Here is a 20465-nt window from a genome sequence, read left to right as displayed (position 1 = left end):
TTCAAAATTGGGCTTATAATAGAAGCTACTTTATGGGCTTACCCATAGAGTCATTATTGTGGCTCCATAAGCCACTCTAATCTACACTTTTAACTAGAATATGAGATAATGGCAGTACCTCAGCAAAACCAACGTCTGCACCCAGATTCTGGCTCCCCGAAGAGAGGAGCCATTTCACGACTTTCTTACAAAGTGCATTGGAACTAAGATACTGCACAATTTCAGCACAGAGAGCCGGCAGCCACACCTCCTGGCTCCAGAACAGAGAATTCTAACAGCAGCCTCTCTCACCATCTCCTACCTTCTCCAGGTCAGCTCCCCGTTCTTCCAGAATCGCACTGAGCAGTTCTCCAGCTGCCCGCGATATTTTTTCCCTGGGATCTGTCAAGCCATCAAGTGCTGTCAGAACCAGGTTTGTTAGCTGAAGTGGGGTAAAATACTCTGCAAAAGCCTAAAACAAACAGAAAAGAGCATGTTATGGTAACACAGTTCCTAAAAGTCTTTGGTTTGGGGTATTTTGTTTTCTGATGAAAATTCCAAGTTTTCTGAGCAAACCAGATATTTGTCACATACAAAAAAATTGTTTGGTCAAAAACCCAGTTTTTCAGTTGATTAACAGCATCAACGGAAAATTTTTGAATAGCCATACTCATACTATAACTGTTATTGAGCAACTCCAAAATCAGGTTACTTTTTCATTACCTGTAACTCAAAAAAAACATTTTGGCTAATTTGTTTCAAAAGAAAAAGCTTCCTTGGACTTTACAGTAAATGCAAAATTAGGACAAATCAATTTTGCTAGCCAAAGTTGAAGGGGAGTTCAAAAGGGCTTATAATGATATGTGGCTGCATCCTTCACTATAGAGCTGTGATCAATGGCTCTATACTCCTCACATAAGGAAACACCATTCATTTTTCAGTGCACTGAGTGTAATTACCTTAGCGATTTGTGAGGTGTTGTTGTAGAACACAGAGGGACTGTATGTTCCCAGATTTTGTAGTGTGTCTACCTTCTCCACTCCATGTCCCTTCTCAAGCTCTGAAACAGATACACCCATTTGTGTCATTTGTCATTTCTCAGGTGACATTTCTTTCCGTTCTTGTCAATGTATCTGAATGTGGCCATGATGCTAGCTGGAGACAAGTCTACAACTGGTTCAAAATTCAGTAGAATAGCTGGTGAGGGATATAACACAAGCCTTGCCCTTGTATCTAGTGTATGAGCACTATTCACTGGACTGATATCAGCCTGTGAATTAATCTGGAAAACGGGCTTCATTCTGAGCTATTCCTTCCTAAAATAATGTTTTCCTTTTGAAACTGAGCTTCCCACCCTTCAGGAAAATTAAACCAATCATATTGGAGCATGAGCTTTCATGGGTGAATACCCACTTCATCAGATGTATGACCAAACATGGCCTCCCTCAGCCCCATCTCACACTGTTAAATGCTCCCCAAAAGGAGCCAGTTATGCAGAGTAAACTGAGATTTTCAAAATATACTTCCTCCCCTTACATACATTCAGCAGTGAAATAGTTAACAATGTTGACACATAAAATATCTTTATTGGTACCTGAATTAGCACCCATTGAAATGAGTGGCACAGTTCACACCTCAGAGATATTGTTTCAGGGTCTCTGCAAGCTCAGGCATACACCCCTACATTGGTTATACTTGGTAAACATATTTTCAAGGTTTTCTTTTCAAACCATAATGACCAGCGATTTTTTTTTTAATGAAAGCGGAGATTCTGGAGAATGACTGAGAGGCTTATCCACACTTTCTTCCTACACCATAGCTACTCCTTCAAGCCCTCCCATGGCGAGGTACTCCTCAGTTTGACAAATATGACCTTAATACTAGATACTTGTTATAAACAACTGTATATATTGTATTTCATTTCTCTATGTACTTTGCTCTTTCCCTTTCACTTCCCTTCCCTTATCCCTCCACCCTCCTCAGGGAAACTTGCATCTATTTCAATGACACTCCCAGGCACAACAGTTCTGTATGAGCACTGATAAGCTCATCAAGGCAGGGAGCCATGTTTCTGTACTCCATGCAGGGCACTGTGGGCTCAACTGGAAACATATCCTAAATAATAAATAAATAAATAGCTAGTAGCAGCTGTAGCCCATTTCACTACTTTCCTGATGATGCAGTGCCGCGCTATAGAATAACAGAAATGATTACATTAGGACTTTGAAACCAAACTGTTGGTAATAATAAGAAAGGCTTGTAAGGGTTAGCTCCAAGGAGGAAGTTTTCAGTTTCCAGTGATGTAGAAAAAGGATGTTTACTTACGTTTTTTAACCAGCTGGATACAATACAAATTGTATACTGCCCGGGCTGCCAAGAAGCAGATGTTGTCCACAGGGTCATGGCATCGAAGGGCAAGCAGCCTAACCAGGGGACCCAGTCTGCTGAATTCAATTGATGTCTAATTAAAAAGAGAAGAATCCAATTAGCAATAGATAACATATAACAGGGTGTGTGATCATCAGGGAATATATGGGCACACCTGGGCCTTGTGCCTGTTAACATGCTTATGATGGGTATGTGTAGACTGGCTGTCGAGCATATTACTGTGCTTATGTAAGCAGAGTCAGGATGAGCTCTACCCTGACATCTGGTGGTGAATTATGGGAAGTGCGGAAAGAATTTCAGGAATTGTGAATGCTCAGGTATTTGCATGGGCATGCCCAGCATAGCCCAATGCAGCCTGGGAGGGTTATTTTGACAGCTCTGGGATCCCCAATTTCTTTGTTATTGGGGCAGGATAAATAAAGTGTTGCCAGCTGGTTATGTGAATGAGGAACTACCAGACTGCTTTATAACAGAGATGTCTCAATATAACTTAAGTGACACTTGCTAAACAAGGGACATGGGTTCCAATACCCAGTGAAGAGAGAGAGGTTGGGGATTGGTGTGTGTACTTGATGGTATGGGCCCCTTTTTAGGGCCTTGAACACCAGTTGCACTGCCTCCTCTCTCCACTGTAAAAGAGTAGAACTAATTTTGATTCCATTAGGAGTCTATCTAGAGACTGCTGAGCTGAGTTCATGTTGGGCCAATGGTACACACAGGGCTCCCCTACTAAGAGCTGAAATCACTGAGTGCTGTGTTAAGTAGTGGGGGAGCCTGAAGACCTATCGTTAAGTGGCTGGCAGAGCGGAGCAGTTTGCAGCATGTTGGAGCAGCCCATGGAACAGTGAGCGTAGTGAAGCGGTTTGCAGGGACAGCTGGAGGAGCGGCACAGCTGGTGTAGTGGAGCTGGTCATGGTGAAGGCTGCAGCAGAACCTGCGGAGGGCAAGAGCAGTTGGCACCTGGCCCACGTGAAAGGGTGCCGCCTTAGACACCCTGTGGTGTGACTCCTCCCACCCATATTCCACCCAGGCTGGGAGTGGGGGGTAAACTACGCAGAATAACTGCTTGAATTCTGGGGTGGCAACTGATCAGAAAAAAAACCTTTGGGGTTTTTTTTTTGTTGGACCTTTGGGTGATGGACTTATAGACCTCTAAGGACGAAAAGGCATTGCCAAACGTACTTGGAGGTGGGTTTTTGTTTATGGTTTGTGTTATCCTGTTTGTGGTGTTTCTCAATTGGGATAAACCGATTGATCCTTCCCTTTATTAAAGGATTTTTGCATACACATCCAACCTCTGTGCTTGTGAGAGGGGAAGTATTGCCTCTTAGAGGTGCCCAGGGGGGTGTGGTATGTAAGTGTCCCAGGTCACTGGGTGGGGGCTCGAGCCGGTTATGCATTGTGTTATTGAAACGGAACCCCTGGATACTGAACCTGGCCCTTGTTGCTGCCAACTCAGAGGGGCAGAAGGGTTACCCAGATTTTATAAGTGTATCTTTAAACACTGAAAATGTTTATGGTATTTAAATATGCCAACAAAAGCCCCATAATTAAACAGGATATCCAATAACAAAGAGTCATCAACAACAAAAAGGTAAAGGGCCTGATTCTCTGCTTCCCTGCACCTTGTGTTTCGTCATTTATACCTGGGCAAACAAGGGCCAAAACGCTATTATTTTGGCTACATACAATTTTACATGTTGGGGGAACTGCACTAGTGTTAGCAAAGTGGAAATTTCAGAGAGAAGAGGCCAGTTTAGGCAAGCTCTAAGAATGCAGTGTGAGCCTTGAAGCTTTCCCAGTTTGTTTCTGAAGAGCCTGTGGGTGATTTGACACATCTCACTAATGCGACACAGGTGATTTCAGTGCTCTCCCTCTTAACGTACACTGCATGAGACTGGATTCAGGCCCAGAGGCTGGGGTGGTCCTGTCGTAGGGTTAGTTAGAGATGTATTGTTTTTATTTAATAAGAATGAATTCTGAATAATGTTTATTTTGTGTTTTAAGCATTTCCCTCCTAACAGAATATGTTGCTTCAGTTATAGTCTCAAATTAGCATATTGTAGTTAAAAATAAAATGGTTTGAAAGCCTGAATATTTGAAGTTAAGGTTCTTCACACAGTCTTCACTGTGACCTAAATCTGGTACTCACCACCCACCTAATGGTGGTACAGGTGTATTAGAAGCACTGCCTATGATGACAATGGGCCAGACCCACAGGTGCACTAGAGTACTACTTCGCACATCTGAGGGGAAGAGCAAAGGGTGTTTTTTCTCCTTCCCAATTGATACGCAAGAATTCTAGGCATTGGGTTGGTCCCCAGCACAACTCTGAACAGCCTCAATATTCCTCTAAGTGGGGCTCTTACACCAGTGGGGATTGATGGAGCATAGAAAGCTCCTTCCATGTCGCTTTTGCTGGGGCATAAAACAGCACTGTGAGGGAGTGGCTTAAAGCCAGCTCTAAGAGCCTGACATCTCTCCTGAATTCCCTCATGCCAGAGGAATCTCCAGCTGCCCACTTAGGAAAGCTTAAACCCCCTTTGCACAACTGGCATAGTACAAGGGACCAATAACTTTAGAAACTGTTCCCATCACTGAAAATATAATATATTCTACATGGGTGCCTCAATGATTGTGGCTCTCTGGTAACTTTAGAGAATCTGTGTAGCATGCACAGGGTCAAAGTCTATATCAGGCCTGTTTTTAGATGGAGCCATGTGGGGAGGATGGAGAAGGTATACTGAAGAGGATTTCTACTCTATATGTTGAAGGTGAATTAAGAAAATTGGGTTCTCAGGTTCACAGTGGAATGGAAGATCAAGAAGGAGGTTTCTTTACTGTATATAGGTGAGAGATGTTGGTGTGTTTCTCCATGAATGGTTAGGTGAACTAAAAAATGGCCAAGCTGATATGAGGTTTGTAGTACTTGGTTTATGAATGGCAACCATCCATATTGAAAGATGATAGCGTAAGTGTTAAAGCAGTTATGTTGCTATGTGTCATGCAGCAGCATCGCGAGTGGCTAAAAAGTCCGATTCTCAAGCAACAGTCCTTGCCACAGACAATGCAAGTGTAAAGCGTAGGGCTAGAAAATGAAGCCAGCGCACTACTAGTCTGTTGCTAGCTGCATCTTCCCAGCTTCTGATGTTGACGTTGAAAATTTTCTAGTCCCTTTTGCAAACACTTTTGAACCTGAGCCTAGGCTGGTCTAGTGGCCTTTGAGCATCCAGAGGTTCCTTATACAGGCAGTCCTTTGGAATACATCCGTCATCCATCTGGTGCAGATGACCAAACCCATAGAGATATCTGTGTATAGGGATTAGACTTGGTAATTTATTTTTCTAAAGTACTTCAGCGTCAGGAACTTTGGTTTCCCACTTGATATTTAGAATATGGTGAAGACAGCACACATGGGAGGTATTTAGCCTTCTCTCATGCCTGCTGTGGCTGGTCCAGGTCTTGCCATCATACAGCAGCATGCTCAGAATGCACATATGGAAACCTGTATCTTGGCATTCGGTGTCGGTTTCCTGTCACCCACGCCTGGTTAGTAGGCTGAATGTGGTGTCTGCCTTTCAGATGTGAGCATTAAGTTCACCATCTAGAGAGAAGTTATCCAGTACAATTTGATTCTAGAGAGCAAAACTTGCGCACAACTTCAAGCTAGGTACCACTATTAGAAGTTCAAGTGGATCATGTTTTCAACACATCTTGTGCCATAATCATTGTCTTCTTTAGACTGATGCTTAGTCCAAACTCCTTGCGACCTATCACAAAGTTTTTGGAAAGTTGATGGAGCTACTCTTCACTGTGCGTGACAAGAACTGCATCATCAGTGAAAAGAAGTTCTCTTAGCAGCAGATGTCTGACTTTGCTTTTTCCTCTTAGATATGCAGTGTTGTGAGTTTTCCATCTAATTTTGCATGAAAACCTACACCTTTGGTGCTAGATGAGAAAACGTGACAAAGCAGCAGAGAGGGGAATATACCAGGTGCCAAAACACCTCCCAGTTTGATACCCCAGCAGCTTTCAAAAAAACTGTCAGATTGATCACCATCACACTGGACTTCAGCCTTCATGCCATCATGGAAGTACTGAAAAAGACTGAGGAGGATCGGGGGGCAACCAATATCTCTAATAGTTGGAAGTGGCCCTTTCTTCTGACCAGGTTAAAATCCTTTGTAAGATCGATGAAATTCAAAGAGAGGTTTTTCTTGTTCTTGACACTTTTATTGTAATTACCTTAATGAGACAACCATGTCAATAGTGGATCTACCAGATGGAAGCTGCACTGACTCTCTGGATATAACTGGCTTCTAGGCTGTTGATTACTACACATGGACCCAAACCAAAACCCACCACTCTGTAAACTTTGGGAAAGTTCAGATTCAAATTTTTCAGCTCAGATCCATCTTTATTATACACAGAATATGAGATGAGATTTTATGGTTACCACTAGGAATGTAGAGATATATTTTGGAGTGACGTGCGGGGGTTGTGGGTAGACAGAGATGGGTGTTATTTAACTGGGCCATATTTAAAGTTGTTTACAGAAACTTGTCTCAAACATTTCATATAACTATGATGTTATAGTTAATTAAATGATACTTATAATGTTACCTATATAGTGAAGTTTTTTGTTTAGCAATTTAGAAACATTTAAAACCATTGATATGTACTTCTTGTTACTGCAGCACCATTCAGTACACTTAAGGAATACCAATATATTTTGGGGTAGGATTATACAAGGCAACAACCAGCTTTGTGGGTGATTAAATTCCATTGTAAAGCTGGTGGTACAACTGCAATAAATATTATTTCAAGACAAAAAAGATTCAACAAAAAACAGCCTGAACAGGAGAGGAAATAACTCTTTTCTTGCCCTGAGAAGTTTTGAAAGACCAGTGCTGTTTGCATTAACTTTACATTGACATCACTTTGGGGAATGGATTGAAGTGAATAACTTCTCCAAGGAGAAGTTTGAGCAGACAAAGTGCCTGTAAAGATTTCAGGGTAATTTATCAGAAAAATAAGATCTGTCATAGCTTGAGTCCACTGAAATCACTGGCAAATCTCCTACTGACTTCAATGGATGCAGTATCAGGTCCTACATTTTGTTTGTTTGTTCTGGAGTAGTAGGCTGCTTATTTGGGCAAGTGTGTGTGTTGAAGTGTATGTTCTTTATTGAGTCAGGTCAGTACAGGTGAAGGGTTACTCACGTCAAAATTGGGAAGCTTGGCCACACATCTTAGGATCCGGGCACTGCACCACATTGCTCGTTCCCGCTCATGATCCTTTCTGGAGATTAGCCAGGGCTCGAGGTGCTGTAGGAAAAAATGAAGATCACTGCTCACAAAAACAGTAAACTCCTAAAAGATTGTGGCCCAAATCTACCAGTAGCTGTTGTAAACTCGGAGTAGCATCGCTGACTTCAGAGAAACTACTCTGATTTACACCAGCTGAGGGTGTAGTGGGTCCTTTGTCTAATGGTAGGTCAGATAAAAAATGTAGCATTCTCCTCTATATGTAAATAAAGTTTATGGGTTTTTTGAAAAAGGGTTCTCTTCTGTGTTTTCCAGAAATTCATCCCATAATAGTTCCACTGAGAAGGAAGACTGGCATAATAATCTGCTCTGCCAAAGAGTGACTCCTTCCTTCGCTCTGAATCTTAGTCAGTGGATTCAGAATTTGATAGGGTATAAAATGAAGTCTATTTTTATCTCTGGAAATGAGGGTAACACCACATAGGAGGCTTATCCTGCCCAATTTTTCTAGGGAAAGTGAGATTTGCGGGGGGAGGGATGTCTCTCCTGCCTACAAGTCAAGATCTGGGGGAAAGCACTTCAGAGAGGGAAGAGGAGGGAAGTATATTTCTCAGTTGTTATAAAAGTGTTGACATTTCTTTTACATACATTAGATTGTTCTAACACCCTGACATAGATGCCAGAACTAGGGGTGCTTGGGGTGCTGCTGCACCCCCTGGCTTGAAATGGTTTCCAATATATACAGGGTTTACAGTTTGGTTCAATGGCTTTCAGCACCTCCACGATACAAATTGTTCTAGCACGCCTGCGCCCTGCAGTATTATAATCTCTCTAACATATAATCTCTGAAAAGAGAAGAGTATGGGAGGGCTAATTAAGGCATAAATATTATGGCCCAGATTTTTAAAGGTATTTAAGCATCGCTGCATGCAACATTGCAATGAGTAACTGATTTAGGAGCCTATGTATCAAAAGGGATTTAGGCACATAGGAGCCAAAATTTCATTGGTCTCCTAAATGCCTAAATCACTTCTGAAAATGAAATGCTTAACTAGTTAAAAAATTGGACCTATAGGCTTGTGCCCAGGACCCCAGCTCTTGGAGTTGTCTCATGAGGGCACAAGCTCAGCTTTCATGATTGTTAAGAAAAGTTTGAAAACATGATCTGACCATAGTGTTGTAGAGATTCCCGCCTGCGTCTGCAAAGAGCCTGAAACAACAGCTCTCAGAGGTATGAACTGCTCCATGCATCTCAATGGGGTATAGACTCCAAGGGAATACAAACCATCCTGCCAAAACAGCCCAGTAAAGTACTCTATGTATGGCAGAAAGAGAAGAGTGGGCCCAGACCACCCACCTAACCAGATATACTCTGGCTGCTGGGTTAAGTACTGGGAAGGCCCTTTACTGCCATCCCTGTCTCTCTGGAATTAAGAGCCCCCTTCCACCCACGCTTCTCTCCAGCGTACTAGGGCTCTGGTGCTGATCCCAAGGGTCACAGGGGTCCCATATGACTGTCCCTACCTCTTTGGGAGAGAAGAGGGAGCTCCCTGCCACTGCCACTCCCTTTGATGGGGGGATAGGGTCAAAATGCTGGGGCACAGAGCTCCCATGTTGTGGTGTGCCTAGAGCCTCAGATTGTCTTAATTCAGCCCTGAACTCAGAGGGTACAGTCGAACCTTGATTGTTTAATCTCTCCTCTATAACTCTCTTTTCCTCTCTTGGATGCCCCTCTACTGCTTACCTCCAAAATCTTCTGGGCCTCCACAGGACATTCAAATACCAAACCCTCAAGCATTCCTCTCAAGGCATCTATAGTTTCCTTGTACAGAGACTAGAAGAAGAGGCAGTACAATAGTCAGTGTCATACAATCTGACATTCTACAGGCAACGAGAGGTGTAGAAATACTTCTTTAGAGAGATAGGATGAGTTCCTTAGTCTCTCTATGCCTCAGTTCCCTATCTGTAAAATAGGGATAATAGCATTTCCCTACCTTACAGGGGTGTTGTGAGGATAAATACATTAAAAATTGTGTGGTGCTCAGACACCTGGTAATGGGGGCCCATATAAGCATCTACGATACATAGGGAAAGTTTTCTGATCTGATAAATAGGAATAATTATTTCTCTGCTTCAGATATATGTACTCACTATTATTTTCTTTAAAGGGACAAAGAGTCCTATGGCACCTTATAGACTAACAGACGTATTGGAGCATAAGCTTTCGTGGGTGAATACCCACTTTGTCAAATGCATGTAGTGGAAATTTCCAGAGGCAGGTATAAATATGCAGGCAAGAATCAGTCTAGAGATAATGAGGTTAGTTCAATCAGGGAGGATTGGCCAGTGAATGGCTAGCCAACTACAAAAGCAGTTTCTCCTCCCTTAGTGTTCACACCTCAACTGCTAGAAGAGGGCCTCATCCTCCCTGATTGTACTGACCTCATTATCTCTAGACTGATTTTTGCCTGCATATTTATACCTTTGTCGCTTTTTAGAGATCCAGACTCACACGGCTACCCCTCTGATATTATTTTCTGGCAACCTGCCTTAAATTCCTTCTAAGAACAAGAAGTGAAATAAGTTTGCCATTCTTAGCAGAGATTCTGATACAAAGCCAGATGAATAACAGCTAAATTGCTACATACACACTGGGCTACATATGCACCAAGTCACAAAGTGAGAAAAAGAACTCACCATTTAAACATGAAATTATGTCATCAACATTTTTTCTCTAGATCTCAGAAGGAAACTATCTTATTAGGCCCAATATGTCATCATCCCCTGGAGGACTACTGAAGTAAAGACACATGGGGCTTCTCTTGTGACTATATTTTTTTATAGGACAGATTACCTCTGGGTGTTGGCATTGTATATTATCACATGCATCTGCTAACATGATCTCTATTGGAGGCAGAGAAAAGACACTTTTGTAGCATGCCCGGAGTAGAACAGCTTTCTTCTCAGACTTTAGTGGTGGCTTCAGCTTTCTGACAAAAGAGAGAAGCCCCCTTAATAGAGTCATGACAATGTCTGGAATCCAAGGTAAGAAAAAATATATCATCCATTATTCTTTAAACACCCCCAAACATAATGGGGTGTTTGTTCTGACCACAGTAAGCAATAGAAGTAAGAGTGTGTGTGTGTGTGTGTGTGTGTGTGTGTGTGTGTGTGTGTTTTGGCACAGAGATAACTGCTCTAATATAATGCACCAAAACCTATTTTAATAAGTGTCCTACTTAGGGATAAATTCATAGACCAAAGATAGGAAAATTAGCTTTTCCTCACTTTCTTTAGTTCGGAGTTCATAAAGCATGCAGTAAGCTAGCTCTGGTTGTCAAGAAATATTTCTTATGGGTAAATATTGGTATAAACTAGGAACAAACTATGTTTGAACTCTGAAGTTTTTATTGACATTTAAAATATTAATTTTATAAACCACAAGGCTTCCATTGCTTTAGTCAGAAATTATAGCGGCACCATCTAGTGGACACAATACTGTAGTGCCTTCCTTTGCACATATAGCATGCTGTGTTTATGTGTTTGCCTGTCACTCCACAATGTGTATGTTGTATAGCCTTTATAGGCTTGGAAGGATTAGATTTTTATTGGTAAATGCCAATGAATGTCAATTTCACCATACCAATACACAAATATTTCCACTGATAATCATAAAAATGTACTGATAGGCAAAGAAAGAAAAATGCTGCTTGAGAACTTAAGAGTTTGATTTGGATATATTCTTTGTATATTTTGACATGTGATGTTGATAATTTGTCTTAAGTGTTATAAATCGACATCTACTGTCATTAAATAATTATTGTCCAATTCCCCACGATTTTCCAGAACTGTGAAAATTTAAATTCATAAAAATAAAAAAGTACCTAAAATAAACTTCATTATCTGTCAAAATTATAAAAAATAAAAATTGAATTCTGCCCAGCTTAAGTACGCACCACTTCCCTAAACTACATGGCATGTGTAAGCTTGCTCAAGTGCATGGTAATTATATCACCCTCTGCTAGCTCCAATACTGTTATACAGTTATGACAGTTTCATGGGTTACAGCTGGTAGATATTAAACAGAATGTAAACTAATGCTTTTAAAGTATTTGCCTTAAGCTTTCAGTGCTAGTAATATCTTAGCCCTGGAATGTACTTTTATTTAAAATTCTTCATATCCTTTCTCCTCTGCCAAACTGACCACCATATTTAACAAAATCGTATTTGGCATCAAAATTATTTCAACAGTTCTTTGTTGAAAGACTGAAATATTCTGTGAGCATACTTTTAACAGGCTAACAACCAAATTAATGCAACATATGCAGTATGCTGTATAGGTGAGCAGCACGTTAAGTTTCAGCTGGTTAATTAATAATCAGAGAGTTGAAGCAATTTCTCACGACATTTTGTGAATGACTAATTTGTCCCCTGAAGCTTATTACCCAGGATTCTATGCATCTATAAAAAGAGTTTGTTTCAACTTCATGGCAAACTTTGTGAAGACTGTCTATGGTGTGGAGTTTCAACTCAGAGTAGTACAGATGGTGGCCATCAGAGAGCTGGTTATCTCCCTAATTCTCTGCCTGGCCCTGGCCCCAGAGGTTAGAGTAGCTTGAGGAGTTGTCTGTCATCTGAGGATAGTTGGAGCACAGTGCACTCTGGCCATACCTTCTCTATGTCCTGATATACCCATTACACTGGGGATTGGCATAAGGCTTCCTGGACATCTGGAGTGCACAGTGACCATGTCTGTTGCTAAACCTCCTCATCAGTGCAGAACATGATCCTACCATGGTCTTTAGCTTCCTCTCTGCCCTCTTTGGGGTGATTTGTGCTCCCAGCAGTACTAGGGAGTAAGAGTCTGCTGTGACTGTGGCTGGCCCATGTGCAAGTGAGCACAAGGGAAGGGGAGAAGGCTCTTACACAACTTGAAAGGGGCCAGACACAATTTGACTCATACTCTTATCTTTAGTCTGGGCAAATGTCTCTCTGCAGCTCCTGCACTTTGTAACCTGCACTCAGGCCTTTAAACAGGAAAAAGGAGACCAGAATCTGAAGAAACAGAATGTTTGTGGTGTGGTCTTTATTACTGATCTCTCCTCAACTATGCAGTCAGGCACTGCTAGCCACATACATCACACCATCTGTTTCAGAAATGCTGCAATAAATTACTGAAACTTTGACCCAAACCCACAGGGAAACCTGCTGTACTATAAGCTTTTTTTTTTTTTAGTTCCTCACAGAGAAGTTCTTCACCCTAAGAGGGGCTTGGATTCAGGATCACTAGAGCATAAAGTGAAATAGGCAAGCAAAAAAAGTGCTAATATTCCTGCTTCTTCCAGATAACAAATTAGCAAACAGGACATGACACAGGAGCCAATATTCCTGGGTGTAGTATGGAGCAGTGACTCAAGACTGAAATCTAATGGAAGGCTGGTTGAACTTTCACAATACCTCAGGTTCGTGACAACAATCATGGCCTGCTGGCGCACAGGATTAGACAGCAAGTTCACTGACTCTTCTTCAATCAGCTTCTGTAAATCAAAGAGGAGACAAAACAACAGCAACTGAGCTCCAGCTTTACCCACCAACCCTCCATCCTTATTTCCACTGCTCCCGAAGGACCCATGTATGGGATATTATAAAATTCTGCAGCATCAATCAGTACTAACTCCAGAGAGAGACAGAGGGGCTATTTAATCTCAGGGGCTATCCAGATCTCAATTGTAAGAAGAATTTCTGACTATAGAAGATGATGTGACTAAAATAATATCAAGTATTTTTTAAAGGAGGAAATCTAGTCAAACCCTGATATATCATTTCCCACGTGCCATAAAAACCTTTTTAAACTGGCTCAGTCAATATCACCACAATGAACAGGTAGACAGCTATGAAAGGTCCTGGGTGGGGCTGCTAAAGGCACACAGGTGCCATGACAAGTTCAGTATCGAGAGCAGTGAATGGCTAAAAGCAGTGTTGGTGGTTGTTGATCGGTATCTCGGAGTGCTAGGGGTATGCATTGCGCATGTGTTTAAATGCTGAAAGGAGCTCTCGGTGGGTGCTGGGCATTCATTCAAGACGTGAGTGACTGTAAATTGGGGAAAGACTCCAATAACAGCAGGCAGGGCTAGTTCTGACAGGCCATGGAAACTGTGGTCACTGAGTGTAGGTCTACACTGCAGTTAAAAACCTGTGGCTGTCCCATCCAGCTGGCTTGGGCTCAGGGGCTGTTTAATGGCAGGGTAAACATTCTGGATTTGCCTGCAGCCTGGACTCTAGCACCCTGCAAGGTGGGAGGATCTCAGAGCTCAGGCTGCAGCCTGAGCCCGAACATCTACACTGCAATTAAACAATTCCTGAGCCTGAGTCCTGCCAGACTGAGTCAGCTGGCACAGGCCAGCCATGGGCGTCTAATTGCAGTGTAGACATATTCTAAGGGAGGTAGAAAGTTTGAATTCTGTGCATGCTTGTTTTTCTCTTCTGCTCCACACATGGAGAATGTGCGGAAAGGCAGAGCTGACTATGTGCTGGGCCTCATGGACCCAAAGATTGTGTATTTTTTCCCCAGATCCTGCTAAGTCTAAAACTGCTTGGTATTGAGAAAACCTCCCCCCGCCCACCAACCAGTGAGACACGAGGGGAAGTGGCAGTGGGGAAGGGTGTATTTGAAATTTTGGTGAGAGAGTAAGTGTTCTTTCCTCACCTGCTGCCCCTGAGCTAGATTCTTCCTGTGGCTCTCTGCCCACCCAGTCATTTCTTGTTGCCTCAGCTAGGGGTTTCCTCCAGGCTCCCAACCTCCTGGCCATTTCATGCTGCTTCTTACTGGGTGGTTTCTCTCCTCATTATTTCTTCTGTCATATCCCAGGTCTTTGGCCCATGGCTAGGGCTCCCAGCCAGCCGCTCTATGTTACCTCTGCCCAAGGGCTTCCTCCAGTGTCCCCTTGCATTCCCATACATTTAATGTTGCCTCTGACTGCTTGTCAGGAATCAGGGCCTATGGCAGAGCCAGGCTCCAGACAACCTTACTGAACAAGTACTACTGGCCAGCTTGTTTGGCTACACTGCCTGATTAGTTGGAAGGGCCTGCAGACTGTCTTCTTAAGCCCTGCAGCAGTTCAGCAGGTGCTCAAAGCATTTGCCCAAGGCTGTGATAGCTACTCTGCCTGCCTTGTTCCAGCCTTGGACCCCACCATACCCCACTCCAGGTAGTCAGATTCTGACCCTCGGCTCCAAATCAGGACCTGTGACTTTGGCTCTGACCTCTGGTTCTGGCATCTAGCCTCTGCCTCTGGTTCTGACCCTGGGCTCCAATTCCTGGCAACCGACTCTTGCTCTAAGTACTAGGCCTAACTCCTGCTCTAACCAGGTGGCACAACTGCGCATGTCTTGGTCACTGACAAGTTTGAGTAGCCCCTACACAAACAATACAGAATCTATGGCTGATGCAGTGTGTATGGAGTCTAGAAAGGCCAATCTCTCTCTCACCTTCATCTCCAACCCCAGCTCCCAATGAGCCCAAGCTCCCCTGCCTGACAAGTTCAATTGTAATCATGTCACATGTTGTGGGTTCCTAAATCAGTGTTGGCTCCTATTTCTGCTACGCCCACAGCTATACCCCACTGACCAAATCAGAGTGGGTTACTCGCTTGCTTATTGGGGAGGCCCTGGCTTGGGCATCTCTGCTCCTGAAAAAAAATAATGAAGCCCACTTCTGGGACAATTTGAAGACTTCGTTAGAGCAAATGTGTGGCTGAAGCCATGTTTCAAATGTTGTGGCAGGGATGCCAGCGAGTTACTAAATATGCAGCAGAGTTCTGATGTCTGAGTGGAATTCTTGGGATAAACTGTCTTGCCCAAGGAACTCACCATAGACCTGCATAAGATGGTGGAAATATCTGACTAGGCTGCACCCAAGGACATATGCCAGGTTCAGTGATTCCTTGGGTTTTCTAATTTCTACAAGCAATTTATTAATGGATTCTCTAACCTGGTTGCACCCATAATGGCACTCCTGCAAAAGGGGATCAGATTGGTCTGGTCTGCAGAGGCTTAATTGGCCTTTGACTGAAGAGGGAATTCACCTCAGCACTCATCCGGATTCATGAAGATCCCACTAAACTATTTACAATTGAGCCCAGTGCCTCACACTTTGCCATATGTGCAATATTATCTCACCATTTGGGGCCCCACAAACATCTCCATTCCTGTGCCTTTTATTCTTGGAAGCTAACCCCAACATACAAAAAATATATTTGGGAAAGGGACGTAGGGATCAGGGTGGTTTCTGAGGAATGGCACTGCCTCATCCCTGGTCCAAGTCCTGATGGACCACAAGAATCTGGAGTACCTATGGACTGCTAGATGTCTTAACAAACACTTAGAACTGCTGGTCCCTCTTCTTTGCTTGCTTCAACTTTGTAGTAACCTATCACCCAGGGACAAGAAACAGGAAGGCAGATGCCCTATTCCACAAAGACGAATATCATAAACCTGAAGAAGAGCCCTCTGCCACCATCCTCAAGGTGTCCAACTTTGTCAACAGGATGATTTATAGCAATCTGACATCCTCCATCCACTCCTTGCTCCCCAGCAACCCTTTTGCAACCCAGATCCATCAGAATCTGAATGATGCAATTAGCCAACCATATTCCTAGTTCTGACTACCAAATGGCCTCCTCTATCACTCACTTGGATTGTGTTTACATTCCAGGAGGACAACCTCAGCTTCAGGTATTAAAACTATGCTGCAGTTCACTACTTGCAGGCCATTTTGGCTAATTCATGAGCTGGAATATGGTCTTGAGGAGCTTAAAATGGCCAGGCCTATGAGCTTAGTGCAAGAATTATATTAAGTCCTGCAAGCTGTATGCCCATACCAACAACCCACAATCAAGATCCTGAGGGTTGCCCCAGCCTCAGTCTGCTATAATCAGTGGATTTCATTGTAGAACTGCCATGCTCCCACGGACAGTTAGTAATCCTGGTTATTGTCAACCTCCTAATAAAATGGTGCATTTCATCCCATGCTGTATTGTTCCTACCACACGTTGGATGGCTTGACTCTTCCTGGAAAATGTCTTTTGTTACCATGGGTTACTGAGGGGCAATGTGTCAGACTGGGGTCTCCAGTTCATCTCGTGATTTTGGCAGGAATTTCTCAGACTCCTTGGCATTGAGTCCCTCACCTCATCCACCTATCACCCACAAACTAATGGACAGAGTGTCAATCAAATCTTGGAGCAGTATCTTTGCTGCTTTTTGCGTTATCACCGTGATGACTGACATCCCTTGCTGTGTGATGTCAAATTTGCATATAACAATGCAATCCATCCATTGACCCAACATAGTTCATTCTTTGCAAACTATGGCTTTTACCTCCACATCCATCCAGCCTTGACCATAAGTTTCCCAGTACCAACTGCTGTGCATTTAGCCTCCCATCTACAGCTGGTGCAAAGGGAGCTCAAGGAACACTTGCAATCCACCCAAGAAGGGTATAAACACCAGGTGGAACAAGACTGCCAGGCTGCCTCCAATCTGGCCATAGGGGACAAGGTGTGGCTGTCAGCCCAGAACCTTAAATTGAGCCACCCATCTGCCAAACTAGAGTATCAGTAGCTGGGCCCCTTCAAGGTTATAGAACTTATGAACACAGTTGCCCTCATGTTACAGCTACCTGAGTCCTTGAAGATCCACCCTGTCTTTCACATCTCACCTTTTAAGCCCTACACCAAGAATCCATACCCAAATTGCTCCAAACCACCACCGCCACCCATAACAGTTTTTGGACAGGAGGAATATGTGGTTGACCAAATCCTCAACTCATTAGGGGAATGCTCCAATACCCTGTGGACTATAGTCCAGACAAATGGTTTGGGAACCAGTAGAGAACATCCATGCTCCAGACCTATTGTAAGAATTCCATCAGAAGTACTCCAAGAAACCAAGCCCTGAGGTCCCTCTGAGGCATTCTTGGGAGTGTGGGTGGGGTATTGTCAGGAATGAGGGCCTGCAGCAGAGCCAATCTGGAACCAGAGCCTGCAGCAAAACCAGTATCTGGGCAACCTAACAAGCCCAGCTGGCTGTAGTAGGCTGACTGATTGGTTACACCAGCTGATTGGTTGGGAGATTCAGCAGACCAGCTCTTAAGCCCAGCAGCAGCAACAGTTCAGCAGTTGATCAAATTATTTGTACACAGCTGCAATAGCTCCTGCACTTGCTTGTTCCCAGAATTGCTCCCACCTTATTCCAGTTTTGCTCTTGCCTTGTTCTAGCCCTGCTCCTGCCTTGCCCCCATCTTGCCTCACTCTTGGTAACTTAGTTCTGACTTTTGGCTCAGATTCCTGGCTCTGACTCTCGGCTACGCACTCCTGCTCTAACCATGAGGTGTGACTGTCTACTGTGATCATTGACACTGCTACCACTTCATGCTGCCTGCTGCTTCCTCTTCCTGTCCCCACACCTCTCACCCTGCAAACCAGGCCACCCCAACCTCTCTGAAACCCTAGCCAAGCTGCCACAAACCCACATTGGCCCTACCTCCAGTCAATTTGCCCTGATTTATAGGGGATCTATGGACTAGTATAAAATAAAATGACAATTATATTTATAAGTGGGGACAAAGTGGATCAGTGGGACCATGGAAGATCCCAGATATGCTTGGACCAGCCTTGCAACCAGGTTCCAGCAGAGGTCATTGATTCAAAGTCCCAGAGCTCTGTGTACGGCTGCCATGTGCTCAAAATGTGGGAGCTCTGTGTATAAATTCCATCACATCCAGCTTTTTACTGTCAGTGTTGCTCAGAGTTCTCTATAACTACCCAACGAACAGAGACCCTTGGCCAGATTCTGCACTCGTTTGCAGGGTGTAAAATGTGATTAACTCCCCTGATTTCAATGGAGTTACTTTAAGACTGTAAATGAGAGCTGAATTTGGTCCCATTTATATATTTTACTCACCACCATGAATGCCACAATGACAGCTTTCTGCGAGAATTCATGGGCTTCTTTTGCTTTCTGGGTGATGTCACCAACAGTTCCGGTGAATGCAGCCATTGACTTCAGAAAGCTCAGCTTCAGACCTAGGTTCTAAACCCCACCAGAAATGGGGAGAAAGATAGTTTAGTGGATTAATCACACAGACCTCAATGTCAGGAGAAATAAAGTGGTTAGGTTGTGGCTACACTAGAATATAAAGGTGAGATGTTAGATCTAGCTAGCTAGCTTCTACTGGTAGAGTAAAATGTTTACATCTTCCCCTCTGCCAGGCTTTAATTCAAGTTTATGACACTAAAACACAATGACTCTCTCTAGGCTAGAGTTTTAGAAGATGTTAATTAGACCAAGTTAGCTAATATCATGCCTTTACATCTTAATCTAGATAGCGCCTTAGAGTGTTTGTGTCAAAACATAGTATAATGAGATATTGTCCCTTACCCATCCTGCCTGTTCCACATTCTAAGGCTGTGTCTACACTAGAGACATTACAGTGGCGCAGCTGTGCCAATGTAAGGTCTCCCATGTGGCCGCTTTATGCTAATGGGAGAGAGCTGTCCCGTTGCATAATAAAACTTCCATCAATGAGCGGTGATAGCTATGTCAGTGGGAAAGCATCTCACACCAGCGCTTCTGTCGCTGAAACATATGTCAGTCAAGTGGGTGTTTTTCCCCACAACCTGACAGACAAAAGTTTTACCAACAAAAGTGCTAGTGTAGACATAACCTAAGAAATATTCTCTTTCTAGCCAACTAATATCCAATACCTGTTCTCATTGGCTGAACTCAGAAGCAAGGAAAACTTATGTGTTGCGACCTTATGACCCACTGAAATACAGGAACATAAAAAGGGGTCCATATATATCTAGTATCTTCATACAAGTATCATTTGTTTTAATTATCATGATTAACAGAACATTTCATTAAGGCTGTAACTCATCATATACAGTAATAACAATCACTCTAACCATTGGAATATGAATCTGAAAAATCAAAAGCTACACCAGAGGTAAACTTTTCAGTTTAATTTAAATAAGAAGGGAACAGCCTGAAACCAGCCTGTCACCATACTTATAAAAATATCCATTAGTAACACTGATCACATCCCCTCACTTTCCATGATCAGATATAAAGAAAGACATTTTCTACACCCTACACCAGATCCTGTGACCAAGAATTTGACAAACCTCCTTCTGTTCTCAGGACATGAGGAGAAGACAAATCTCAGAAAATACCCCCTTTCTCCCTAACTCCAGTTCTCATGACCAAGTTACAAGTGAGATCACTATATCTGGACAACACTTCAGAAGCCCGCCTTGCTAAAAAAGGTAACTGCCAATATCATCTACTAGTTGCAGGCCTGGTCTACACTACACATTTAAACCGAATTTAGCAGCGTTAAACCAATTTAACCCTGCACCCATCCACAGAACGAGGCCCTTTATATCGATATAGAGGGTTCTTTAAACCAGTTTCTGTACTCCTCCCCGATGAGAGGAGTAGCACTGAAATCAGTATTGCCATGTTGGATTAGGGTTACTGTGGCCGCAAATCAACGGTATTGGCCTCCGGGCGGTATCCCACAGTGTACCATTGTGACTGCTCTGGAAAGCAATCTGAACTCGGATGCACTGGTCAGGTAGACAGGAAAAGCCCCGCGAACTTTTGAATTGCATTTCCTGTTTGCCCCAGGCGTTGGAGCTTTGATTCAGCACAGGTGTGGCGATGCCAGATCCCAATCCACAAGAGCCTCCAGCATTGACCGTACGGGGACCAAATATCCCTCAGAGGATAATGGAACGTTTGACTGTTCGCCTGTATTGAATGGAGACA

General features: G+C 43.3%; 1 protein-coding gene across 1 annotated transcript in view; it reads right to left on the bottom strand.

The window, feature by feature from the left end:
• Nucleotides 1–20465, bottom strand: part of LOC116820145 (maestro heat-like repeat-containing protein family member 7) — a 47249-nt gene that overhangs the window by 21727 nt on the left and 5057 nt on the right. Inside the window, exons 3-10 of the mRNA XM_032772411.2 lie at nucleotides 18597–18725; nucleotides 13092–13171; nucleotides 10489–10624; nucleotides 9379–9468; nucleotides 7590–7694; nucleotides 2305–2440; nucleotides 939–1039; nucleotides 302–451 (exon numbers count right to left, since the gene is read on the bottom strand). Coding sequence (XP_032628302.1) covers nucleotides 302–451; nucleotides 939–1039; nucleotides 2305–2440; nucleotides 7590–7694; nucleotides 9379–9468; nucleotides 10489–10624; nucleotides 13092–13171; nucleotides 18597–18725 — 927 coding nt within the window. The remainder of the gene's footprint in view (nucleotides 1–301; nucleotides 452–938; nucleotides 1040–2304; nucleotides 2441–7589; nucleotides 7695–9378; nucleotides 9469–10488; nucleotides 10625–13091; nucleotides 13172–18596; nucleotides 18726–20465) is intronic.

This window comes from Chelonoidis abingdonii, chromosome 3 (assembly GCF_003597395.2).
Source record: "Chelonoidis abingdonii isolate Lonesome George chromosome 3, CheloAbing_2.0, whole genome shotgun sequence".
NCBI lineage: Eukaryota > Metazoa > Chordata > Testudines > Testudinidae > Chelonoidis > Chelonoidis abingdonii.
This window is presented reverse-complemented; position numbering and strand designations above follow the sequence as displayed.